Source organism: Papio anubis, chromosome 17 (genome assembly GCF_008728515.1).
Source record: "Papio anubis isolate 15944 chromosome 17, Panubis1.0, whole genome shotgun sequence".
NCBI classification, from domain to species: Eukaryota; Metazoa; Chordata; class Mammalia; order Primates; family Cercopithecidae; genus Papio; species Papio anubis.
Genome location: NC_044992.1, coordinates 70,404,928 through 70,432,283, shown reverse-complemented (window position 1 = coordinate 70,432,283; position 27,356 = coordinate 70,404,928). Strand labels below are relative to the sequence as shown.

Here is a 27,356-nt window from a genome sequence, read left to right as displayed (position 1 = left end):
GCCTGTAATCCCAGCACTTTGGGAGGCGGAGGCGGGCGGATCACGAGGTCAGGATATGGAGACCATCCTGGCTAACACGGTGAAACCTATCTCTACTAAAAATACAAAAAATCAGCTGGGCGTGGTGGCGGGCGCCTGTAGTCCCAGCTATTCGGGAGGCTGGGGCAGGAGAATTGCGTGAACCCGGGAGGCGGAGCTTGCAGTGAGCCGAGATCATGCCACTGCACTCCAGCCTGGGTAACAGAGTGAGACTCCATCTCAAAAAGAAAAAAAAGCTTCTAAAATTTCTTTACAGAAGCGTTTTTTTTTCCCCCACACAATTCTTACAGGTTTTTTTTTTTTTTGAGACCGAGTCTCGCTCTGTTGCCCAGGCTGGAGCACGGTGGTACGATCTCCGCTCACTCCAACCTTTGCCTCCCGTGTTCAAGCAATTCTCTGCCTCAACCTCCTGAGTAGCTGGGATTACAGGCGCCTGCCACCATGCCCAACTAATTTTTTTGTATTTTTGGTAGAGACAGGAAACATCTTGGCCAGGCTGGTCTTGAACTCCTACCTCCTGATCCACCTTCCTCGGCCTCCCAAGTGCTGGGATTACAGGCGTCAGCCACAATTTCTTTTTTTGTTTTAAAGATGGAGTCTCACTATATTGCCCAGGCTGGACTGCACTGGCTATTCACAGGCATAATCACAGCTCACTGCAGCCTCAAGCCCCTGCCCTCAAGTTATCCTCCCACCTCAGTCTCCCAAGCATCTGGGACCATAGGTCCAGGCCACTGCACCTGGCTTTCCTTTACAGAAGTTTTTATAGAAAAAGATACTTGATCCATGTATAGAATTAGATGATCCATAGTGATAAATTTGAATGGCTTAATAAGAGGTGCTGGAGGAAGTCCTTACTTTCACTAGAGCAGAATTTTGGGGCACACTTGTTGATTCTCTAAGGGCAGGCTGGGTGCTGAATACCAGAGGAAGTCGTCATATTTCTGATGCGAGTGAGCAATTTAAGGGACATATTTTTGAAATTGTGACTCAGATAGTCTGTGCTGTGTTTGAGAAGGTTAAGTTGAGAGGTGGTGGGTAGGGGAAGGCAAGTGGTGGATACAAAGGTAGCGACTGGAGAGGTGCAGGGGTCTCTTCTTGGTTACAGTTTCTATGCAGCTGCACCAATAGTATGGATCCTCTGTTAGGTAGTATGTAGCAAGTTCTAAAGCACTTCCCAAGCCTATTGTTTTTGTTGCTATATTACAGTAGAATAGGAGGTTTGGAGCAGTCACAGTAGTTAGTTGTCCCTGGGTTTCATAGCTAAGGGTGATAGAACCTCTGAGGGCCAGCACATTCCAAAGCCTGTGATCTACCCACTCTCCCACTTTGCTTTTCTTCTTCTCTTTAGATAAGTGTCCTAGGAAGACATTTGCTTAAGTTTAGGTGTCCAATGGATACTGTTCTCTAGGCCTGCTACTTGCTCTTCTTCTCCTTCCTCACTTTTAAAAAGATAATTTGTATAAGCACTGTTTAATAGAAATATAATACAAGCCACAAATATAATTTAAAATTTTATAGTAGCCACGTTAACAAGAAGCAGGTGAAATTCATTTTCATAATTTATTTAACCCAATATATATAAAATATTACCATTTCTACATGTAACTGATCTAAAAATTACTGGGATGGTTTACATTTTCGTCTTATACTGGTGTGTATTTCTCTTCAAAATCTGGTGTGCATTTTACACTTATAGCACCTTTCAACCTGGACTAGCCTCATTTCACATGCTCAGTAGCCACGTGTGGCCTGTGGCCTTCATATTGGAGAGTGCAGGTCTGTACAGACATGCATGTTTATCTGACCTGCATGCTAATTCGTTTATTGCATGGGGGTGTGTGTGTGTATAACCAGTTTGTATGTGAGAATAGTGTCCCCCTGTTTTGGAGCAGACATTTGGACCACATGATGGCCTTTTGAAGGAAATGGCACCAAGAGTGATATCCAGAGCCTCTTGATGAGTATCTGTTGAAGAGATGCACATGGCAGGGGCTGCCTGGCTACCTCAGGGCCACTGTTGTCTGCTCAGCTTTATTTGTAGCGGCATCTTATCTTTTTGTGGGGAAACGTGAATGAATATGTCCAGGTGATTCGTGCTGGGTCTCCCTGTTTCACAGTTCCTTTGTAGGGCTGGCAGATGATCCAGAGGAGCTTTTGTGGTGGCTAGCATCCATAGTGACCAAATAGGAGATCTTAAGAGATATTTTTGTCCTGGGATTTCATTATCCATGGCTCTGTGTTTCTTCTTGTCCCCACAGTGATGCACCATGCCAATAGTGGATAAGTTGAAGGAGGCCCTGAAACCTGGCCGCAAGGACTCGGCTGATGATGGAGAACTGGGGAAGCTTCTTGCCTCCTCTGCCAAGAAGGTCCTTTTACAGAAGATTGAGTTCGAGCCAGCCAGCAAGAGCTTCTCCTACCAGCTGGAGTCCTTAAAGAGCAAATATGTGTTGCTCAACCCCAAAACAGAGGGAGCTAGTCGCCGCAAGAGTGGAGATGACCCACCGGCCAGGAGACAGGGTACAGATGTGCATTGTGCTGGCAGAGAGGCCCTCGCTCCGGGGTGACGAAGTGGATGGACTTTAAATGTTGACTAGTTAGTAGGAAAAACAACAGAATGTGGTGAAAGAGTTATGAATTTTTGTGTGGGATCAGTGGATTTCAGTTACAGAAGTAATGATACAGGGTTGGTAGCAAGGAAATCTGTGTACTTGGAGGGTCCTTGGAAGTTGCTGTTCCCCCCATCGCAAGTATAATACAGTCAAAAGTCAGGCTTGGAACTAAGAAAGAGAAATGGGATGGGCTGCATGTGGGCACAGTGTGGTGCAGAGTGCCAGGACCTGGCTCCTTCCACCGCTCAGTCTCTGAGCCATGCCCTCCATCTATAGTGGGGCCCTAGGATTCTAGAGCCAAGCAGCCTGGGAGGTCTGTGGGATGACTGGGTTTACTCCTGAGCTTTCCAGGAATGTCCTGTAAACCAGAATACCAGTTCTTCTCTGTTGCCATGTACCGAGTCACTACATGCTAAGTGTATGCCTCATGAGTTTCTTTTTGTGGTCGACCTGTATGTGGACTTATGTCTTCCTCTTTTCTTCCCTTGTCCCTTTCTTCCTCAGGCAGTGAGCACACGTACGAGAGCTGTGGTGATGGAGTCCCAGCCCCGCAGAAAGTGCTTTTCCCCACGGAGCGACTCTCTCTGAGGTGGGAGCGGGTCTTCCGCGTGGGCGCAGGACTCCACAACCTTGGCAACACCTGCTTTCTCAATGCCACCATCCAGTGCTTGACCTACACACCACCTCTGGCCAACTACCTGCTGTCCAAGGAGCATGCTCGCAGCTGTGAGTGTGGGTTTGCAGCAGTGGGGTGGCTGCGGATCTGGATTAGCTAAGCCTGTGCACTTGTGGCACTGCTGCTCTCAGTCTGGATCAAATTTAGGAGGGCAGTTCATAATGTGTAGTAACTGATGAAACCTAAATTTGAATCATGTCTGCTGCAGAATGGGCCATGAAGGTGAATCACTCAGCTGAGGCTGTGTTCGCCAAGCTTTTCTGTAAATAATTACCCAGACAGAAAGATTTTCAAAAGATACTTCCAAAATATATATATTCAATTATTATTTTTTAGAGACAGTGTCTTGCTCTGTCACCCAGGCTGGAATGCAGTGGGTCCATCACAACTCTGTAGTCTTGAACTCCTGGGCTCACGTGATCCTCCCATCTCAGCCTTCCAAAGTGCTGGGATTATAAGTGTGAGCCACCATGCCTGGCCCATTTGTTTTATGGATCTGTTGTTGTATGGATCTGTTGTTGTATGGATCTGTTGTTGTATCAGTATATCTTATATATATTATAAAACATGCAGCCTGGACAACACAGCAAGATCCCATCTCTACAAAAACAAATCAAGCCTGGGTGTGGTGGCTCACACCTGTGGGAGGCAGAGGCGGGCAGATCACTTGAGGTCAGGAGTTCGAGACCAGCCTGGCCAACATGGTGAAACCCAGTTTCTACTAAAAATATAAAAATTAGGCGTGCTGGGGTGCACCTGTAATCCCAACTCCTTGGGAGGCCAAAGCAGGAGAATTGCTTGAACCTGGGAGGCGGAGGTTGCAGTGAGCCGACCAAGATCGCGCCACTGCACTCCAGCCTGGGCGACAGAGCAAGACTCTTACCTCACGCACACGAGAAAACAAAACAATTAGCTGGATGTGGTGGTGTGCTCTATTTGATTAAAATAGAGGTGAAATAAGATATAACTTACCAAAAACTGAAGGAAATAGAAAGTGAAGAGTCTTTTAACTATTAAAGAAATTAAAGCAGTGGTTAAAAATCTTCCCATGAGAAACCCCAAGCAGGGACAATGTTATTTCTTGTAACTTTTTTTTGTGTGTGTGATGGACTCTGTTGCCCAGGCTGGAGTACAATGGTGTGATCGCAGCTCACTGCAAGCGCAGCCTCCTGGGTGCAAGCAGTTCTCCTGTCTCAGCCTTCCAAGTAGCTGGAACTATAGACACACGCTGCCACGCCTGGCTAATTTTTGTATTTTTAGTAGAGACGAGGTTTCCCCATATTAGTCAGGCTGGTCTCGAACTCCTGACCTCAGATGATCCAACCACCTCAGCCTCCTGAAGTGCTGGGATTACAGGTGTGAGCCACTGTGCCCAGCCAATTTCTGTGTAACTTTTAAGAAACAATTCCAGTCCTTTACACTTTCTTCCAAAGAATAGAGAAGGAGAGAATCCTTCCCAGCTCATTCTGTAAAGTTCTTGTAACTCGGGTGACAATAATAAGGAAAATACGAGAAAGAAAATGGATAACCATGACTTCTTCACAAACATAGATATAAGAATTGTAGGAAGAATTGTAGGATAATACTACCAAATAACACAGTTTCTTTTTTGTTTGTTTGTTTGTTTTTTTGAGATGGAGTCTTGCTCTGTTGCCCAGGCTGGAGTGCAGTGGTGCAATCTTGGCTTACTGCAAGCTCTGCCTCCTGGGTTCACGCCGTTCTCCTGCCTCAGCCTCCCGAGTAACTAGGACTACAGGTGCACGTCACCACGCCCAGGGGTTTCACCGTGTTAGCCAGGATGGTCTCGATCTCCTAACCTTGTGATCCCCCTGCCTCGGCCTCCCAAAGTGCTGGGATTACAGGTGTGAGCCACCGCACCCGGCCCCAAATGACACAGTTTCTAAAAAACTGTAAGCAACTTATGTTTATCCTAGGAATGCAGGATGTTTTCGTCACAGAAAATCTCCAAGTAGAATTCTGGAGGGAGCAGAGCAGTTGAAAGCACAGCTCAGGAGCCTGGCCTTTAGGGTTTGCTTTCCAGCTTTGCCCTTTAGTAACTGAGTTTTTGAGAATGCCCCTGGTCTGTGGAAGAGCGAGACTATCTTCCTTACAGAGTGTTGTGAGGCTCAGATGAATTCTGAGTGAGTCAAGTGCCTGGAGTAGCAGCAGGCAAACAGGGAGTGCTGTAGAAGTAAGTGACTGCTACTGGCCGGGCGCAGTGGCTCACACCTGTAATCCCAGCACTTAGGGAGGCCGAGGCAGGCGGATCATGAGGTCAGGAGTTCATGATCAGCCTGGCTAACATGGTGAAACCCCTTCTCTACTAAATACAAAAAATTAGCTGGGTGTGGTGGTGTACGCCTGTAGTCCGAGCTACTTGGGAGACTGAGACAGGAGAATCGCTTGTACCTGGGAGGCGGAGGTTGCAGTGAGCCAAGATCTCGCCATTGCACTCCAGCCTGGACAACAAGAGCAAAACTCTGTCTCAAACAAAAAAATTAGCTGGGCGTGTTGGCACGCACCTGTAATCCCAGCTACTTGAGATGCTGAGGCAGGAGAATCGCTTGAACCCAAGAGGCAGAGGTTGCAGTGAGCTGAGATCACGCCACTGCACATTAGCCTGGGCGACAACAAGATTCCATCTCAGAAAAAACAAATAAAAAGAACGCAAAATGGCCATGCAGTGGGAAGTGCTTGTAAATGTCTTGCTAATTGCAATGGCTTCATAACAGCAAAGGTTAATTATCAAGACATAGTGCTCATTGTTGAGATGAAGCAGCGCATTGTGAGGTTTTTTTGGAGACAGAGTCTCACTCTGTCGCCCAGGCTGGAGTGCAGTGGTGCGATCTCGGCTCACTGCAACCTCCACCTCCTGGGTTCAAGCGAGTCCCCCGCCTCAGCTTCCTGAGTAGCTGGGACTGCAGGTGCGTGCCACCATGCCTGCCTAATTTTGTATTTTTAATAGAGACGGGGTTTCACCATATTGGCCAGGCTAGTCTCATACTCCTGACCTCGTGATCCGCCCGCCTCGGCCTCCCAAAGTGCTGGTATTACAGGCGGGCAAATCATGAGGTCAGGAGTTTGAGACCAGCTGGGCCAGCATGGTGAAACTACGTCTCTATTAAAATACAAAAAATTAGCCTGGCATGGTGGTACGCACTTTTAGTCCCAGCTACTCGGGAGGCTGAGGCAGGAGAAATGCTTAAACCCGGCAGGCAGAGGTTGCAGTGAGCCGAGATTATGCCACTGCACTCCAGCCTGGGTGACAATGAGACTCTGTCTCAAAAAAAAAAAAAAAAAAAAAGCACCACTGTCTAGCCTAATGCCTAGTGAAGCGTTTTATGTAGAGCAGGGGTGGGCAGACTCACCTGGCCTACTGTCTGTGTGTGTAAATAAAGTTTTATTGAACATGTTTGTACCCCATTGTTCACATACTGTCTATGGCTGCTTTCTCTATAATGCAGGGGCATAGTTGTGACTGGACTGTATAGTCCTCAGATCAGAAAGGATTTGCTATCTGGATCTTCCCAGAAAACATTTTCAACCCCAGATACATCCTAGCGTGGTGTTTACTAGAAGCAGTGGAACAGATGGTCCCATGTCTGAGGAACGAAGGGGATGTCAGCCCTAAAATATTTTAGCCTATTGACCATGTGATGCAACTTAGAAATTCGAGAAGACATCTTTTAAGCTTCATTTTGAAAACCTGCCTTAGTCTTATAAAGTAAATAATGCTAATGAAATGTGAAAAGAATCATGCACAGGTCAATGTTAACATGGGGTGATGTTGTGAGGTTGTTAGAGTTTCGGCTTTGGATGGATCATAGCTTCCAAACGCCATCCAGCAGAGAAGAACATTTCCTTGGTGGTCACCCAGGCAGCAGAGGTCTGGGATCTCTGGCTCATCCATTCTCTCACAGCCTGGTTCGCTCTTACCTGCTTGTGTTTCTGTCTGTGTTATGTTTGGGGCGGGGACCTCACCGTGAGTTTTTTGAAAGCTCTTGTCTTAAAGTTGCTCCTCCTCCCGTGCTGGCAGGCCACCAGGGAAGCTTCTGCATGCTGTGTGTCATGCAGAACCACATCGTCCAGGCCTTCGCCAACAGCGGCAACGCCATCAAGCCCGTCTCCTTCATCCGAGACCTGAAAAGTAAGCATCAGTCCATGTTGAAATTTTTGTGGTTTATTTATTTTTTAATTTTTTGTAGAGACGGGGTTGTCGCTATGTTGCCCAGGCTCGTCTTAAATTCCTGACCTTAAGCTGTCCTTCCACTTTGGCCTCCCAAAGTGTTGGGATTACAGACACGAGCCACTGTGCCACTCTGCATCTGTTACTGAAGGCCTGCTAAGTGCTCGCCCTGTCGGAGGTGCTGGGGAGTTGGTAGATGGGAGAGAAGAGTGAGTCATGGATGAAGTCTTGGGAATCCCTCTGTGCTAACAGCCCTGCATGTGGTGGCACAGACTCAAAGAATAGCAGTTTAGAGACTTGGGCTGGGGTCAGTGGGGAAGCCTGTCAGTGGGGGCAGGTCAGGACAGGTAGCTTTTCCTCTGGCCAGGTGGTGGGGCTGCTGTGTCTTTGGGGCAGGCAAGTGAGCCTGAGGGAGAAGTGGGAGGAAGAATGGATGAGGAATGTACCAATTCCTTTCTGAATATCAGGAATCAGTTGCCTAGGCTATAAAAAAGTCTCATTCACATTCACTTGGCAGAAAGAAGAGGCCTATTACCGGTTTTTGAAACCTGTGTAAATTGTAGCACTATGAAATACTTATTCACCTGTGTTTTATATTGGCTTTTAGAGAGATATTCAGTGGATTTTACATTCTTTTGTTTGAGACAGGGTTTTGCTTTTTTTTTTTTTTTTTTTTTTTTTTGAGATGGAGTCTCCCTCTGTTGCGTAGCTTGAGTGCAGTGGCGTGATCTCAGCTCACTGCAACCTCTGCCTCCAGGGTTCAGGCAGTTCTCCTGCCTCAGCCTCCTGAGTAGCTGGGACTACAGGCGCGCGCCACCACGCCCAGCTAAATTTTGTATTTTTGGTAGAGACGGGGTTTCACCATGTTGCCCAGGCTGATCTCGAACTCCTGAGCTCATGCAGTTCGCCTACCTCGGCCACTCAAAGTGCTGGGATTACAGGTGTGAGCCACCGCGCCCGGCCTAGGGTTTTGCTCTTACACAGGTTGGAGGACAGTGGTGCAATCACAGCTCGCTGCAGCCTCAAACTCTTGGGCTCAAGCAGTCGGCCTTGGCCTTCTGAGTAGCTGGGATTGTAGGTGCACAATACTTGGCTGTTTTTGTATTGTTTGTAGAGACGGGGTCTGGCCATGTTGTGCAGGCTGGTCTCTAACTCCCAGCTCCAAGCGATCCTCCTGCCTTGGCCTTCCAAAGTGTTGGGATTACAGGCATAAGCCATTGTACCCAGCCAGATTTTACATTTTTTATTCTTTTTCTTTCTGAGATAAGAGTCTTGCTTTGTTGCCCAAGCTTGAGAGTGCAGTGGTGAAATCATAGCTTACTGCAGCTTTAACCTCCCAGGCTCAACCCATCCTCCTGCCTCAGCCCCCCAAGTAGCTGGGACTACAGGCACATGCCATCATGCCTGGCTAATTTTTTTATTTTTTATTTTTGTAGAGATGAAGTCTCCCTATGTTGCCCAGGCTGCTCTGGAACTCCTGGGCTCAAGTGATCCTCCCACCCCAGCCTCCTGAAGTGTTAGAGTGACAGGCGGGAGCCAGCTCACCCAGCCGGCATTTTACATATTTATGGGCTTGGTGTTCTTCCTTGTCTGTGAAGTAGTGAAGGTTCAAGCCTCCGATCTTACTGAGAAAGTAGTTGCCATGATGAATTGTGATTGGGATATAGAAAATCCATGTAGAGCTCTTGTTTTCCTCACTTGTTCTTTTGAAAAGTTCCAGTATTTTCCCCTTGTAACAGCCAGGAATGGATTCTCGGGAAAGCATCCCCAGGCTGTTTGACGAGAAGACATGAGCTCTTCCCTCCCTGTTTCTTCCTCTTTTAGAGATCGCCCGGCACTTCCGCTTTGGGAACCAGGAGGACGCGCATGAGTTCCTGCGGTACACCATCGATGCCATGCAGAAGGCCTGCCTGAATGGCTGCGCCAAGTGCGTGCTTCCCCACTCGCCTTCCCCGGGCTTTGGACGCCTTTTCTACATGGTGGCAGCAGAACATTCCTATGGCAACAGCCAGCCTGGCTCCTTTCTACCCAGGCTGCCCTCGGGTAGATGTGGCAGAATTTGCCCCTGGGTACTCAGCCTGCTGGAGCCCAAATAGGGGATTGCCCTTGCTTCCTGGGAAAGGGCTGTCTCCGGATACGTCCTGCTGATCCCGGGCGGCTTGGTAGGATTGGGTGGCTGTGGTGGTGGCAGTAGCTGTGTCTCAGCAGCTCAGTTAAGGGGAAATACGTTAGCAGACCTTCTTAGGGGTGTTCATTTATTACCATGGACTTTTCCAGTCTCTTAAAAATCATGTTGTTTTTAAAAAGAGGATGGGGTGGTAGGAATTAGTTCTCTGCAGTATAATTTATACATACATGTATATGTACAAACAGAGCTTTAACATGAGGCAGTTTATAACTTAGGATCTGACTGCCTGGCTGCCGTATCTTACTCACACTGGTGTGGTGCCAGGCGATTGTTTGGTACCGCATATGCCCTTATATGTAATGGTCGCCATCACAAATTGTCTTTGTGGCATTCCTGAGTTCATAGGTTCAGACCAAAGAAAACAGGCAGGAAATGCTCAGGACTTCCTTTTATTGCCTCAGCTTAGGATCTTAGAAATACTGTAAATAGTTTAGGAAGTATACCTAGAATGTTCTTTAGAGAAGTTGAGTTGTAGCAATGAGTGAGTGAAACGGCAAAACCACTGGCCTCAGTGGATGATATTCTTACGTAAATAAGACTTAGAGAATGAAACTTTTTTTGAGACGGGACTCTTGCTCTGTCACCCAGGCTGGAGTGCAGTAGCTGGAATTACAGGCCCACACCACTGTGCCTGGCTAATTTTTGTATTATTAGTAGAGACGGGGTTTTGCCTTGTTGGCCAGGCTGGTCTCCAACTCCTGGCCTCAAGCGATCCGCCCTCCCTGGCCTCTCAGTGCTGGGGTTAAAGGCATGAGCCACCATTCCTGGCTTAAGAAAACTTACTTAAATCATTTATATGAAGGCAACTTTCACTGCATTCCTAGGATGCTTTTTGTCTCTTCTGAGGGTTTGGTCACGTGTTCTTCCCTTTCCCCTGAAGGGGCTCAAGCCTCCCTGCTCCCTAGATGATCCTGGGTCTGCCCTTCAGTGAACTGGGTAATTGAACTGCTGTTCCCTGTGTGCTGGGCCCCATATCTAGCACTGAGAACTGAGAGGTAGAAGCCATGGCCCTGGAGTCTGTGAAGCCCATGGTATAATTGGGGAAGACAGGGGACCCCAGCAGCATTTGCAGTGATGTGTGGGAAGTGCTGTGATAGAGGAGATTACCTCACCCAGAGGCGGCTTCCTGGGAGAAGTGACCCCTGAGGGCCTGCAAAGGCAAGTGGGTATCCCTAGGAGGAGGGTTGTGGTGTCCCCAGCACCTGCATAGGGAGTGCAGTGAGCCTGTAGCAGGGGCCCTGGCTCTGGGCACAGGGTGCAGCCACCTGGAGCGCTCTTAGGACAGAAACTGACTCCTGGGCTTCTGTCGGTTCAATTAACCAGAGTCTGCAGCTGGAAGAAATTCGTGAGGAGTGGGATGGGAGGTAGAATGAATGACGGTTTGGATTTGGGGCTGTGGGATGGGAGGAATGCAGGTCTGTGGTCTGGGCATTGGGGTGGGTGGTGGTGAGCCATTCGTTGGTACCAGGATTGGTGGAAAGAAGAGGGAGGCCAGGTGTCAGGTGGCCGGCATTGCCGGGGGAGAGATGAAGGCTCACCAGATACCGGTCCACGAGAGAGCTTTCACTGGTCTGCAGTGAAATGTGGAGTGAGAAAAAATAAGCATGACACCAACGGTGAGCTTCTCATAAAGCAAATTATTCCATTGAATTTGCAGGTGGAGGGGCCTTTTCATCTTTTGCTTCCGTAAATGACTTTCGATGCTACTTGTGTTATGATCAGAGTGTGTTGATGATATTTCTACTTCATGGAACTTCCTGTTGTTTTCTCTGTGATGACAGGTGACCAGCGTTTGTGAATGTTTCCTGCATACTTGATGGTGGGTGCTCAGACCGCCGGGGTGTTGGTTTGCTCTCTGTCCGTAGATGGGTCTGCTGATGATGCTGTTTTCATTTTCTCTGTCCATGTGCTCTTGTCTCCTTCATCTGTTTGGAATAGTGTGTTAAGTCCATGATTATTGGAATTCTGGTGGGTGTCTGTCTCCTTGCATCTCCTCTAGTTTTACTCTATACAGGTGATTGTGGTTAGATGTTTGTAACTGTCATGTCTTCATTGAGGATCGTTGCTTTTAGCATTCCGAGTGTCTTCGCTTGTCACATGGAGTGGCTTTGTTCTGAATTCCACCATGGCCAGCATCATGCTGCAGCCCCTGCTTTGCAGGGTTTCCACTGGCCCCTTGCTGTCACTTTCTGAACCCTTCCTTAGAGGTGTTCTTAAGGTTTGGTCTTGTTTTGTAAGTGAAAGTGACCATCTCTTAATAGGCAGGTTAAGCCCCTTCACATTTCCTGTTATGACTGAAAAGTTTGGTCTGAATTCTGTCGTATTTATGTATTTTATAGTAATTATAGGTAGCATATTTACTGTGCTTATTTCTCAGATTTTTTTTTTTTTGAAACGGAGTCTCACTCTGTCGCCCAGGCTGGAGTGCAGTGGTGCGATCTTGGCTCACTGCAAGCTTTGCCTACCGGGTTCACGCCATTCTCCTGCCTCAGCCTCCCGAGTAGCTGGGACTACAGGCGCCTGCCACCACACCCGGCTAATGTTTGGTATTTTTAGTTCAGACGGGGGTTTCACCGTGTTAGGCAGGATGGTCTCGATCTACTGACCTCATGATCTGCCCACCTCGGCCTCCCAAAGTGTTGGGATTACAGGTGTGAGCCACTGTGCCCGGCTGATTTTTCTTTATTCATCAAATTTCTTGGGATATTAGGAAGATATGTGTTTTTGTTTTAATGGCTACCTTTATACATAAGCCATTGTTTTTGAGACAGGGCCTGGCTCTGTCTCTCAGACTGGAGTGCAGTGGTGCAATCTCCGCTCGGCAAGCTCTACCTCTTGGACTCAAGCAATCCTCCCTCCCGGTAACTGGAACTGCAGGCCCGCTCCACCCTACCTGCTGGTTTCATACGCCCTTTTGAAATGCACCTGGTCCCGTTTCCCCACCCCTCACTGTCTGGTTTGGCAGTCCACGTGGTGCCCTTTACTTCCTACCGCTTTTGCTCTCTTCTCTCTTGCCATTTTAGTGTGCATGATTTCTCTTTTGTTGTTGTTGGCACCTATAAGTTGGTATCTTTTTTTTGCCCAGCCTTAGGTTATGGTTACATCTTCCCATTGCTCATTGCCCACCCTCCAGTGGCACCTCTGGCGTGCTCCTGGCTGGGTGAAGCCCGTCCTCTCATAAGTTCCTCCAGGAGGGCAGCTGTGTATGGCACTCTGGTTCCAGAAATGAGGCCACTCTCACTGTGTTGAGGATGTTCAACTTGGAGTTTTGGTGGCTGTGTCTTCAGTGTCATGCCTGTTTTCTGGAGCTAGTTTGCATTCCATGAGGTGTTTTGATTCTTGTTCATTGCTGCTTTGTGCTTGAAGCACTTTGCGTAGACGGGGCCTGCTTTCATTTATCTTGTGGGTCTGCTGCCTTTCAAGATTTCGTAATCCAGAGTGCCTCCTCCGTCTGCACCGTGCAGGGCACTTTAATGGTTGGCTTTTCCTCTGGCGGCAGAAGGGTTGATAGCCTAGGATAGTTTTGAGTTTTTTTCAGGAACCTGACGTTTCCCCTTTTGCCTCTTTTGCCCTTCACTGCCCTTCTAAGGACGCCTGCCTGCCTTTTTGCCTTCTCCCCCTGAGAGCCCATGCCTGTGGAGACTGCCACTCCAGCTGCATGCCTGTGAGACCCCATATTCAGCGCTCCTCTCCAGGGCAACCCTTGCAGCCGTGATTCGGGGTGGCTCTCGGGCCACCTCCTGCCCCCTCCTCCCTTCTTGCCCAGTTGTTCCCCACTGCCCTTTCTCTCCAGGCCCAGTGGGGTGCCTGTGGGATGGGGTGCCTGTGGGAGCTGCCACTCAGCTTGGCTTTCCTCCTCCTGGGTAAGGTGATGGTTGTGCTTCCTCTGCTTTGGGTTATGCAAGAGGGGATTCCTTGAGGCCCTGCGGGCTCTGGTGCTTGTGGGCTTCTAGACGACGGAGGGGTTGTGGGGGTGGTCTGGATTTTGGCAGCTACCATCACACGCAGCTACCCACAGTTCTCAGTTCACGCAGAGATTCCGTCCTTGCTAGTGTTTGCAGTTAAAAGGTCACTTTTGAAGAATGGTGGGACAGTAGGTGGTGGCAGTTGATTTTTCATTTTCTAACTTTGTAGAATAAAAGTTGAGTGATCCTGTATTGGTCCCCCAAATATTTCAGAGCTCCCAGAGTCCAGGAAGTGCGATGGTAAATAGTCACATGGGCCAGATGAGAGGCTGAGGTGTACACGTTCTGTGGGGGGGAGGGGGTGTGGCCTGCCGGTGTGGAATGGTCTGGGTGGCCATGGGAATGTGGAGGGAGCCCTGGAAACAGCCCTGCTTTGTGCCAGTGAGGAGTCGGGGAAGCAACTGGGGAGACGGGGCTGGAGAGCCTGGAGAGAGGGGAAGCTCGTCTGGAGGGAGTGGGTGTACGGGCACACTGCGCAGCCTCCTAGTAAAGGGCCTGCAGACCCAGCTGGCCTCGTGCCTGGAGGCCTTGGGCGACTCTGAGGAAGGCAGTTCCAGAGCAGTGAGTCAGGACCAGATGCAGTGGGTTGCAAGTAGAACCAGGAGCAGAAACTGGATGTGGTGTATTGTTTCAGAATCTTCCCAGCGTGAGTAACTACCATATGGCTACGTAGGCGTGGGAGGCACCAGGCAGTCCTGGGGCCGGGTGAGAAGAGGCCCCCCAGCTCGGATTGCCTCACATCCCAGTTTGTGAGCGGTGCGGGGGCATGAGTGAGTGCAGGGCTCCTGACACTGAAGCCCACGGCTGACTCCTCTGTCCTCTCTGAAAAGGGCGCAGAGCTGGGGAGTTTTGGTCCTGTTTGTGCCTCTGTCCCCACCCCCACCCCTCTTCCCAGATTGGGGACCAGCTGTCTGATGGCCAGCAGAGAAATGGAGGAGTGGGCTGGGTGGGCGCCCCAGCTCAGGGGGGTGTTTGGCCTCCTGTCTCACTCCAGATTTGGGTACTTACTTTTTATTGAGACCAAAAAAAGAAAAGCAACAATGGGTGAGGATACACGTACATTTCTCGGGGCTTTTATTTTCTGTGAGGTGGGTGGCGGTGGGTATTGTGAAGGTTTGAAATGGCTACTGTGGGGAGTGGGTCCCTGAGGAGGTCAGAGCTCTGCAGAGACTGCCAGGCCGCTGGGCTGACGATGGAGGTTAAGGGTCTGTGGTGACTCGGGTAGGGGTGGGGTTTCCCAGCCTCACGCTGAGCTGGTGATTGGTGGGCATGGGGGTGCTGGGATGGGGCCATCCCTCGTGTCATCATGCCAAGTCCTTCCCTTAAAGGCTGTGGCCTCCTTTTCAGGTTGGATCGTCAAACGCAGGCTACTACCTTGGTCCATCAAATTTTTGGAGGGTATCTCAGATCACGTGGTAAGTGGAGACATTTGCTCTACTGCTTCTTGCCAGGATTAGAACGTGAACCCAGGAAACCCTAAGTCTTGGAACGCAGGCTGGGGCTCTTTCCTCACTGTGCAGACCTGGGTCAGTCTCTGAGGTCTTGAGCCATGGTTTCCTCTGAGACTCTTGGCCCGCCTGGCCACTGGAGCGGTTGTTAGAATATTCCCATGAGGGCCGCGCGTGGTGGCTCTTGCCTGTAATCCTAGCACTTTGGGAGGCTGAGGCAGGAGGATCACCTGAGGTCAGGAGTTCGAGGCCAGCCTGGCCAACCATGGCCAACATGGTGAAACCCCATCTCTACTAAAAATACAAAAATTAGCTGGGCGCGGTGGCGCATGCCTGCAATCCCAGCTACTCAGGAGGCTGAGTCAGGAGAATTGCTTGAACCCAGGAGGTGGAGGTTGCAGTGAGCCAAGATTCCAACACTGCACTCCAGCCTGGGAGACAAAGCAAGACTCTATCTCAAAAAAAAATTAAAAAAAAAAAAAAATATATATATATATATGTGCATGTGTGTGTGTGTATATTCCCATGAGGAAGTCCGAGAGAAGTGCTGTGCACGCACATAGGGAGGAGGCGGTCTTCCCTCCGCTCTCCCTCAGCAGAAGAGTACCGCACGTGGTTGCCAGTCCAGGCAGAGAGGGTCCTGTGAGTGCAAAGGCATTGATATCCATCTTTGTGAACTTCAGTGGGGAAGGAGAGCTCGCTGTCCAGACACCAGGATTCTTCAGGGGCTAGTGGGTATCTCATCTTTGGCCAAAGCCCTGCTGAGAGTCTGCCTCCCTGCCGGGTCTCGGTCTTGGGAGCTGGGAGTGCCTCTGCCAGGCCACACCTGCTCCACTGCCTCTGTTCTGTTGCAGTGAAGTGCTCCATGTGCAAGAGCGTCTCGGACACCTACGACCCCTACTTGGACGTCGCGCTGGAGATCCGGGTACAGACTTATGCTGCCCTTCACATTTGCAGTAGGAGAGTGATGCCAGAGGGTAAAACAGAACCAGCAGAACAGTGAAGGCATCAGATCAAAATAGATAGGGAGAAAACTCCTTTGCTCCCTGCGGCCTTGCAGTACAGACCATTGTCTTTACCTATTTCTTTCTAGAGTTTTTCCTACGCATATCATTTTATTTAAAGAAAAAAAAAATGGTAAAATTGAGTTTTGTGTCCTGAAGCACGTACAGGAACAACAGTGTCCCCAGGGCTTGAGGAGAGTCTGTTGTGTGCTGTGGGCAGTGTGCAGCCTTTGGAGCTTGGTGGCTCTGTGGGCCTCACCTGGGAGAGCAGCCTTGGCTTTACGCGCCCGCCCTGCTCCAGCTACAGTCTGCGGGAGGCTGGCCTGCCTGTGCTGGACCAACCCAAGCTCCAGAGCGGGTCCAGCTACAAGACCATCCTGATAAAAGTGACTGATTCGTGGCAGACCTGCAGCTGTCATTTCTTTTCTTTTCTTTTTTTCTTTTTTATGGGGGCTCGAGGGACAGGGTCTTATTCTGTGGCCCAGGCAGGAGTGCAGTGGTGCAATCACAGCTCCCTGTAGTCTTGACCTCTAGGCTTAAGTGATCCTCCCACACCGCTGGTACTACAGGCATGCATCACCACGCCTGCTTAATTTTTAAAATTTATTTGTAGAGATGGGGGTCTTGCTGTGTTGTCCAGGCTGGTCTCAAACTCCTGGCCTCAAGTGATCCTCCTGCCCTGGCCTCCCAGGGTGCTGGGATTATAGGCGTGAGCTGCTGTTCCTGGCTGCTGTCATTTCTTGTCACTGGAGAAGGAGTCCCAGTGTGGCAGCTCGCGGGAAAACTTTTATGCGAGTCAAGTTTTGTGATTTGCTGCCTCAGCCTAAAAAAGACCTTAAATTTGGCATTTCTTGAATCAGCTTTTTTCTTCTACTGTGTATTTTACTCCCTGTTTTTGTCCTCCTCAGCAAGCTGCAAATATTGTGCGTGCTCTGGAACTTTTTGTGAAAGCAGATGTCCTGAGTGGAGAGAATGCCTACATGTGTGCTAAGTAAGTTTCACGTTGCTCGTGGCGGAAGACTGACACAGAATGAGAAATAAGTCACCTTACCTGACAGTGTTGTGCCCACCCTCTCTCTTCCTTTGCGGTGACGCTGCTCGTATTTCTTGAGGAACCTATGTATGTCCTAAAAACACAAACTTCTAAATAATACAAATGAAGCGATAGCTGTGATTTTTATAGCTGCAGTTTACACCGTACCTGTTCTAAAGATGCTGCATGTATTGTCAGTAGGGGCTGTGGTTTCCCGTTGCCAGGGACGGTGAAACTGAGGCACAGAGAAGTGAAGTGACCAGGCCTGAGGCCACACCGAGAGGACACGGCAGAGCATGAGTTCACACTGGCTCACATTGGGCGGCCACCCAAGGGGCTGTGCCCAGCCAGCTGCTCTCTTGCTTCTTGAGGAGTGTTTTCTGTGGCTTTCATTTTTTACTTAACCGGTTTTGGATGTTTTTCCATTTCTGCAGATAGAACTCTTACTTTGTCATTTGTTGTGTTTTTAGTAGTGATAGGGTTTCACCATGTTGGCCAGGCTGGTCTCGAACTCCTGAACTCAGGTGATCCGCCTGCCTCGGCCTCCCAAAGTGCTGGGATCATGCCACTACAGCCGGCCGAATGTCTTTGTATCGAGGTCGTTGTAAAGCTGTAGGCACTAAAGGATATGTTCTTTATTCTGCTTTACTCCTCTTTATGTCTGTCTCCTGCAGCTCTCCAAGCTGCACGCCTCTGCCTCTGTTTTCTCTCCCTGCGTTTGCGCATCTTCTGGCTTTGCTTACGTTGACTTCCTGCCTGCCCATTTTATCACTCAGCCACATCTGCTTTAATTTGCTCTTTCCTGTGTTGCCCCAAAGCAACTTTTTCCTGTATCTTATTTAATCTTCTGGTGGGTACAGTACTTTTATTTTTTTGCTTTAGGATCTTCCCACTTTCTATAGTCTTGTTTCCCTGTGGTAGCTTTCCTTTACTTGAGGCATGCTTAATGTGATTTTTAGGGGAGCAAAAGGTTTAAATCTAATTGATGAACATTCCATTATTACAGAGCAGTTGTTGCGGTTGTTAACTTAGCGTTAAGACAACATTTTTCAGAGCATGAATCAATCAGTTAATTAATCTTTCTCATCACCTTCTTCGTAGATGCAAGAAGAAGGTTCCAGCCAGCAAGCGCTTCACCATCCACAGAACATCCAATGTCTTAACCCTTTCCCTCAAGCGCTTTGCCAACTTCAGCGGGGGGAAGATCACCAAGGTGAGCGCTCATGACACCATCTCAGGCAGCTCTGTGGGCCACAGTCCGCATCAGAATGACACGATGAAAGTGATAGCCACAAGTTTGATAGCTGCCATTTACATAGTACCTGTCCCTGTTCTAAAGGTTCTACACATATTGTGAAGTAGGGGCTGTAGTTTCACCATTGCCCAGGACGGGAAAAAGAGAGGTGAAGAGACCTGCGATGCTTTTTAAAAATAGACACTTCTGGCTGGGCGTGGTGGCTCACTCCTGTAATCCCAGCACTTTGGGAGGCTGAGGCGGGCGGATCATGAGGTCAGGAATTCGAGACTATCCTGGCTAACGTGGTGAAACCTCGTCTCTACTAGAAATACAAAGAATTAGTCGGGTGAGGTGGCAGGCACCTGTAGTCCCAGATACTCAGGAGGCTGAGGTAGGAGAATGGCGTGAACCCGGAAGGCGGAGGTTGTAGTGAACTGAGACTGCGCCACTGCACTCCAGCCTGGGCGACAGAGCAAGACTCTGTCTCAAAAAAAAAAAAAAATAGACATTTCTGGGTCTACCCCAGTGCTAGTGAATTTGAATCTCTGGAGGACAGGGCCCAGGAATCTGCATTTTTGCAAAATCCCTGAATGCTTGTTATACACAGTCAAGTTCCAGGGCCACTGTCTTACTGGATTTACCCCAGCTTCTGGTTGTGCTTGGGCTGGTCCTGGCAGGGACGCTGAGGGTTCTCCAGATGAGTGTGATGAGCACTGGGTGGTGGGACTCGCATCATCCATGTCCTGTTGATGTCTAGAACAGGTGCCATTGCATGCTCTGGCTTTTTATGGAATATGGAGTTTAAAAAACTACTTTTGACACGATGGCATTTTATTTTTTTAATTTAATTTTATTTTAAAACAGGGTCTCACTCTGTCACCTGGGCTGGAGTGCAGTGGCATAATCACAGCTCACTGCAGTCTTGACCTCCCAGGCTCAAGCGATCCGCCTGCCTTAGCCTTCTGAGTACCTGGAACTGTGGGCACATGTCACCATGCCTGGTTAATTTTTTTTAAAGTTTTTTGTAGAGACGGGATCTTGCTGTGTTGCCTAAGCTGGTCTCAAACTCCTGGGCTCAAGTGACCTGCCTGCCTTGACCTCTCACAGTGCTGGGATTACAAGTGTGAGCCACCATACCTGGCCTATAGTGGCATTTTAATAAAAGACGTGTTTCTTCTTTTCTTTTCCTTTTTTTTTTTTTTGAGACAGAGTCTTGCTCTGTTGCCCAGGCTGGATTGCAGTGGCGCAATCTCTGCCTTCTGGGTTCAAGTGATTGTCCTGCCTCAGCCTCCAGAGTAGCTGGGATTAAGGCGCCCGCCACCACGCTTGGCCAATTTTTGTATTTTTAGTAGAGACGGGGTTTCGCCATGTTGGCCAGGCTGGTCTCGAACTCGTGAGCTCAGGTCATCCATCTGCCTCAGCCTCCTAAAGTGCTGGGATAGCAGGCCTGAGCCACTGCTCCCAGCTGATGGCTATAGTTCATAACAATCTCAAGTTCTGTTCTGAGAGCCTGGTTATGCGGTTTGGAACGACCCCCTTGGCTGAGCCTCCGTTTCTTCATTGGTAGTGGTAGGGGGCTTGCTTAGGTCAGCATTTCCCAAATGTGTTCACAGATTCTTTATGTTGTAGACTCGTGTCGTGTAACCATAAGGGCACGTTTTAAGAAATATGTCACCAGGCAATTCTGTCCCTGTGTGAACATCATAGAGTGCACGTACACAGAGGTAGATGACAGAGCCGGCTGTATGGTATAGCCCCTTGCTCCTAGGCCACAAACCTACACAGCCTGTTCCTGTCCTAAATACTGCAGGCAATTGCAACACAATGGGAAGTATATGTGTATCTCAACACAGAGAAGGTACGGTGAAAATGCCGAACTATAATCTTACGGGATCATTGTTGTATATATGGTCTGTCATTGACCGAAACATGGTTATTTGGCACATGACTGATAGTATGTGACGTTTAAGAACAGGCAAAATTAATGATGACAGAAGTCAGAACAGTGGATATTTGAGATGGGGGCAATGACTGGGATGTGGGAATTTTCTAGTTGATGTTCTGCATATCCATCAGTATATACTTGTCAAAACTCTTTGATCTGTATACTGAAGATCTGTGCATTTCTACAAATCCCACAGCTCAGTTTAAAAAAATGATTTAGGCTGGGCACAATGGCTCACACCTCTAATCTCAGCACTTGGGGAGGCTGAGGTGGGAGGATTGCTTGAGACTGGGAGTTTAAGACCAGCCTGGGCAACATAGCGAGACCCTGTCTCTACAAAAAAATTTTGGGTTTTTTTTTTTTGAGACGAAGTCTCACTCTGTCACCCAGGCTCCCAAGTTCAAGTGGTTCTCCTGCCTCAGCCTCCCAAGTAGCTGGGACCACAAGTGCACCACCACGCCTGGCTAAATTTTGTCTTTTTAGTAGAGACGGGGTTCCACCATGTTGGCCAGGCTGGTCTTGAACTCCTGACCTCAAGTGATCCACCCACCTCGGCCTTCCACAGTGTTGGGATTATAGGTGTGAGCCATCACGCCGGGCCTAAACAGTTTTTTAAAATTAGCCAGTCATGGTGGCATGTGCCTATAGTCCCAGCTATTTCGGAGGTAGAGATAGGAGGATTGCTTGAGTCCAGGAGTTCGAAGTTACAGTGAGCTATGATTGTGCCACTGCACTCTAGCCTGGGCGACACAGCGAGACTGTGTTTCCAAAAAAAAAAAATGTATGTCTATATGTTTTAGAGTTCCTAAACACATCTGTATAGACCCACAATGATGGCCATCCTGTTGTGTGGGCTCCGTGCTGTCCTGGTGCACGCAGCCTGCAGCTGCCGTGCTGGGCACTATTACTGCCAAGAATATCTGTGTGTGCATGTATATGTATATGTGTACATGTATGGATATATGTGTGTGTGTGCACATGTATGTATATATGCATGCATGTGTGTATATGTGTATGCACATGTGTGTGTGTGTTTGTGTACGTGTATGTATGCATGTATGTATGTGTGTGTGTGCATGTATGTATATGTGTGTGTGTATGTATAAGGTCTGTATATATGTGTGCATATATGTATATATATGTGCGTATCTTTTTCTATGAAAAATTGTCAATTTTGGGAACACATTTTGACATGACCTTTCTTCTGATCCACTTCATTAAAAGTCTAACTAGCTGTAGCAGTTGGCTGTATTAATTCAGCACTTTTATTTCTGAAGAGCTAAAATCCAGCATTCTCTGCCTTTTCTCCCACCAACAATGTTCCTGTAGAGTGGAGGGAAAGAAAAGGAGTGACTCTTCTCATTTGGTCGTTGGGAAGCAGGTGGTGAGAGAACTAATGTAGATGCTTGACAAAGACAAGAACAGATTCTACATCGCTTGATGGGACAATAAAGTTTCCCATAGGCTGACTGGAGAAGATTCACTTCTCAGCATCTTGGTGTTTTGTTGTTGTTGTTGTTGTTTGTTTGTTTTGAGACGGAGTCTCGCTCTGTCGCCAGGCTGGAGTGCAATGGTGCGATCTCAGCTCACTGTAACCTCCACCTCCCAGTTTCAAACAACTCTGCTGCCTCAGCCTCCCGAGTAGCTGGGACTACAAGGCATGTGCCAACACACCTAGCTAGTTTTTGTATTTTTAGTAGAGACAAGGTTTCGCCATGTTGGCCAGGATGGTCTCAATCTCTTGACCTTGTGATCCACTCGCCTTGGCCTCCGAAAGTGCTGGGATTACAGGCGTGAGCCACTGTGCCTGGCCAGCATCTTGGTTTTTAATCATTGCCTGGGGAGCTCCTGCACAGTGTTGCTGCACACCCAGTCGCCCCAAATTGTTTTTTTTCTTTTTTGTGGCGGGGCAGTTTTGAGACAGAGTCTCACTCTGTTGCACAGGCTGAGTGCAGTGGCTCGATCTCGGCTCACTGCAGCCTCTGCCTTCCAGGTTGAAGTGATTCTCATTCCTTAGCCTCCTGAGTAGCTGGGATTACAGGCAGTGCACCACCATGCCCAACTAATTTTTTGTATTTTTATTAGAAGTGGGGTTTTGCTATATTGGTCAGGCAGGTCTTGAACTCCTCAAGTGATCCCCCTGCCTCGGCCTCCCAAAGTGCTGGGATTACAGGCATGAGCCACTGCATCCAGCCCCCAAATTGTTAAAGACCAGCCAAGTTGGGCATTTTGTGTGGTTGTGGATGGAAAGGGCAATTGATCTTTACTTTCAAAGTGAATCTTATTTGCCTTTTCCTTGATTTTTCAAACAGGATGTAGGCTATCCGGAATTCCTCAACATACGTCCGTATATGTCCCAGAATAATGGTGATCCTGTCATGTATGGACTCTATGCTGTCCTGGTGCACTCGGGCTACAGCTGCCATGCCGGGCACTATTACTGCTATGTGAAGGTGAGAGGCTCGTGTCAGTGCAGCTGCCTCCTGGGGCAGGTTTCAGCACCCATGCACATCCAGATGTGGCCTCTGTAGAACACTTTCTTTGTGAAAAGTAGTGATGTTTTGTAGTTGTATTCAAGTCCTCATTGTTGCCTCTGTGCATGGAGTGAAAAGATGCCTTTACGAAAGTGTTGCACCAGAACCTACTGTTCTCAGACTTGCAGTGAGACACGGAAGAGGCAGCCACTTCTGGTGCCGTCCTTAGAACCCTGGCAAAATCTTGGTGAAAGCCACATGTAGGAGGGAGATGGCCATGGTGATGAGACTGCCTGAATGTCCTTTAGAAGGGACAGTTCCTATCTGTTGGGGCACTAGGAAGGAACTGGGACTCAAAGCACGCTTTGGGGTCACATTCTGAGTTATGAAAATGTTACACATTTTAATAGGAAATTGTTATGGTTGATTATTAATAGCATTTGGAAGTGTAGCAAGTAACAGATTTTTCATTCTCTTTTTAAAAAGTGAGGATAATGGGATGCTTGTTGATTGTTTTGTTTTCTGCAAAATCCTTGGCTGCTTCAGGCAAGCAATGGACAGTGGTACCAGATGAATGATTCCTTGGTCCATTCCAGCAACGTCAAGGTGGTTCTGAACCAGCAGGCCTACGTGCTGTTCTATCTGCGGTAATAAACTCACGCCCTCCCCAGATGAGCTCACTCCCTCTGCTCTTTTCTTATACCTATGGGCCTCCCTAACCTTTTTTTGTTTGACGGTAATTGGGAATTCCACTGGAGGGGTTCGTCATGTGTCATGGGGAAGGACCCTTTTTAGTAAAAGCTAGAGCCTCGGGGAAGGTCAGGACAGGATTCCATCTGCCCTCCCATGGATGCTGTTTTGAATGTAAATGGGAAAGTCACCATTTATAGTATTGCCCCAAATTAGAGGTACTGCTCCCTGGATGGTAGCCAGCCGATGCCCCTTCCCCTGTGGGGAAGCTGCCCCTGTAGGGCCAGGCTGGGAAGAACGTGTTTGTGGGGGTGCTGCCGCAGAGCTCCTCTGGAGGGGCCTTCTCCCGGAGCTGGCTGTCACTGACCTGGAGGCCGGAGACCATGGCAACTGAAGCATTTTCACTGCTTTGTACATCTCCGCTGAGTGCGACTGAGGTGTTCGAGGGGTCTCTCTTGCTCTCTGGTGCATTTAACTCTGATCTTGGAGGAATTCTGATCTAATTTGCCCTTACTCTGCTTATATTCAGCAGGTACCTGGGGCTGATCTCTCAGCCTCACGGTGGTTGAAAGGCGAAGGGAGATTCCCGAGAAGCAGTTAGGAGTGGCAGAGTGTCCCCAGGCCGTGTTTCTGCCTTGCCCCGCCTTTAAAAATATTATAATTGTGACCTTGACCTTAACTTACTCTGATTCTCTCCGTTTCTGTAATGCCTTCTCAGCTTTAATAAGAGAATTCCCGACTTGTTTTCTTCCTTTTACAGAATTCCAGGCTCTAAGAAAAGTCCCGAGGGCCTCATCTCCAGGACAGGCTCCTCCTCTCTTCCCAGCCGCCCAAGTGTGGTTCCAGATCACTCCAAGAAAAACATCGGCAATGGGATTGTTTCCTCCCCGCTGACTGGAAAGGTATTTGTGAGAATGATGGAGGCCAAAGCAACTGGTCTTGGTGCTCCCCACAGACCTCCTCACACTTGGGAAGTTGGCCGCAGTGGAAGGAGTTTGCAGGCAGTTTTGCACTATTCTAGTTGATGGGTTTTTATTATTATTATTATTATTATTAATTTTTATTTTTTTGAGATGGAGTCTTGCTCTGTCGCCCAGACTGGAGTGCAGTGGCGCAATCTCAGCTCACTGCAAGCTCTGCCTCCTGGGTTCACACGCCATTCTCCTGCCTCAGCCTCCCGAGTAGCTGGGAATACTGGCGCCCGCCACCACGCCCTGCTAATTTTTTTTGTAATTCCAAAGTGCTGGAATTACAGGCGTGAGCCACCGCGCCCAGCTGATGTTATTTCTTAAACTGGTCATCAGCTGACATCGGGTATAGAGAAAGAGGAGACATGAATGAGAAAATCCTGACCTAGCAAATTAGAACTGTCATTCACAGATCTGTTCTACTTATGAGACCAGCACCACTTACAGGTGCCATGACAGGTGTGCCAGGCAAACTTTCTGTGTGTGCTCTTTTTATTTCCTTTATAATGCCAAGTAAACTCTTTTTTTGGAGACAGTGTCTCATACTGTTACCCAGACTGGAGTACAGTGGCACACTTATGGTTCAGGGCAGCCTTGAGCTCCTGGATTCAAGCCATCCTCCTGCCCCAGCCTCCCTAGTATTCAGGACTACCAGTGCACTACCACACCCAGCTAATTTTTAAGTTTTGTGTAGAGACAGGGTCTTACTATGTTGCTTTGGCTGGTCTTAAGCTCCTGAGCCCAAGCAATTCTCCTGCCTTGGCCTCCCAAAGTGCCAGGATTATAGGCACCAAGCAAACTCAACCATAAGCATGTGAGAAAAAATATCCTTTTTTTTTTTTTTTTCTTCGAGATGGAGTCTCATTCTGTTACCCAGGCTGGAGTGCAGTGACGCAATCTTGGCTTGCTGCACCCTCCACCTCCCAGGTTTAAGCGATTCTCCTGCCTCAGCCTCCCGAGTAGCTGGGATTACAGGCGCATGCCACCACACCTGGCTAATTTTTTGTATTTTTAGTACAGTCAGGGTTTCACCATGTTAGCCAGGATGGTTTCGATCTCCAGACCTCGTGATCCACCCGCCTCTGCCTCCCAAAGTGCTGGGATTACAGGCATGAGCCACCGTGCCCAGCCTATCCTCACATTTTAACAGGGAAAATGTGAATCACTTGTACCAATGTTAATTTCTTGATTTGGGTAATTCTACTGTGGTTATGTAAGAGAATGTCTTTGTTCTTTGGAAATACACATGGACATTTTGGGGTAAAAGAACATCATGTCTGCAATTTACTCAAATGGATCAGAAATAGAAATATGTGTATGTGCATACATATATAGTCATACATATGTACACACACATATATACATACAGAGAGAGGATGATAAAGGTTACGTGGTTGCAGGTTAACCATTAGGAACTACCCTCTAAGTTACCTTTGTGTGTGTTTGACATTTTCTGCTAGAAGTGTTAAGAATTCAGTTTCACTAGTGAATTCATGAGCATTTTCCTCATTAGAACACAGTGATCATTTGAAGTGGGGTGGACCCTCTCTCGATGATTGTTTCTTCTCTTTTTTTTTTGAGACAGAGTCTCGCTCTGTCGCTGCTGAGGCTGGAGTGCAGTCGCGCCATCTCAGCTCACTGCAGCCTCTGCCATTCTGCAGCCTCCGCCTCCTGGGTTCAAGGGATTCTCCTGCCTCAGCCTCCTGAGTAGCTGTGATTACGGGTGCCTGCCAGCACACCCTGCTAATTTTTGTAGTTTTAGTAGAGACGGAGTTTCACCATGTTGGCCAGGATGGTCTGGAACTCCTGACCTCAAGTGATTCGCCCAGCTTGGTCTCCCAGAGTCCTGGGATACAGGCATGAGCCACTGTGCCCGGCCTGGATGACTATTTTTGATGGATCATCTTCCTCTTTAGAATGAAGAGTTGAACCCCACACACAGGCAGTCAGGGCCTTACACAGTCTGCAGGGGTTTTGGTCATTTACATACGTCTGTATTTCCCTTCACATTAAAGAAAATAGAAGCTGAAATTAGAAGCATGAGAATTGAAGTAGCAGTGAAATACATGATATAATTGCAAAGTTGGTAGTCACTGTAGCCCAGACTAGGAAGTTAGGAAGCAGCCTGGGCCAGGTACTGTGACTCATGTCTTTAATTCCAACACTGTGGGAAGCCGATGTGGGAAGACACTTGATCCTGGGAGTTCGAGACCAACCTGGGCAAAACCCTGTCTCTACTAAAAATGCAAAAGCTAGCGAGGTATAGTGGCATGTGCCTGTAGTCCCAGCTACTCAGGAGGCTGAGGTGGGAGGATCACTTGAGCCAGGGAGATTAAGGCTGCAGTGAGTCGTGATCACACCACTCCACACCAGCCTGGGCAACAGAGCAAGACCCTGTCTCAAAACAAATTTAAAAAGCAGCCTGGGCAACATAGATCCCCATCGCCATAGAGAATATTCAGTAAGCTGATGTGGGAGGATCACTTGAGCCCGGGAGGTTGAGGCTATATGCAGTGAGCCATGATCACGCCAGTGAACTCCAGGCAAGGTGACAGAGTGAGACCTTGTCTTAAAAAATAAAGGAAAGGGGGGCTGGGCACTTTGGGAGGCTGAGGTGGGTGGACTATTTGAGGTCAGGAGTTCAAGACCAGCTTGGCCAACATGTTGAGACCCTGTCTCTACTAAAAATACAAAAGTTAGCTGGGCTTGGTGGTATGCGCCTGTAATCCCAGCTATTCAAGAGGCCGAGGTAGCAGAATCGCTTGAACCTGGGAGGTAGATGTTGCAGTGAGCTGAGATTGTGCCATTGCACTCCAGCCTGGGCGACAGAGTGGGACTCCATCTCAAAAAAAAAAAAAAAAGCAGCAGCCTGGGCAACATAGACCCCA

General features: G+C 48.5%; 1 protein-coding gene across 7 annotated transcripts in view; it reads left to right on the top strand.

Annotated features, from left to right (window-relative positions):
• The window catches only part of USP36 (ubiquitin specific peptidase 36), a 43,521-nt gene that overhangs the window by 2,533 nt on the left and 13,632 nt on the right, over positions 1-27,356 (top strand). For 6 of the 7 annotated variants that reach the window (XM_009191368.4, XM_009191364.4, XM_009191363.4 and 3 more), the window contains 11 exons: positions 2,301-2,562; positions 3,159-3,380; positions 7,367-7,477; positions 9,341-9,443; positions 15,017-15,084; positions 15,972-16,042; positions 17,030-17,112; positions 18,256-18,367; positions 22,649-22,789; positions 23,357-23,457; positions 24,261-24,402. In XM_009191368.4, the coding sequence (XP_009189632.1) occupies positions 2,310-2,562; positions 3,159-3,380; positions 7,367-7,477; positions 9,341-9,443; positions 15,017-15,084; positions 15,972-16,042; positions 17,030-17,112; positions 18,256-18,367; positions 22,649-22,789; positions 23,357-23,457; positions 24,261-24,402 (1,407 nt within the window). In that variant the 5' untranslated portion in view covers positions 2,301-2,309. Of the gene's footprint in view, positions 1-2,300; positions 2,639-3,158; positions 3,381-7,366; positions 7,478-9,340; positions 9,444-15,016; positions 15,085-15,971; positions 16,043-17,029; positions 17,113-18,255; positions 18,368-22,648; positions 22,790-23,356; positions 23,458-24,260; positions 24,403-27,356 lie in introns of those variants that run through there. The other variant, XM_021928077.2, reaches the window with a different exon arrangement.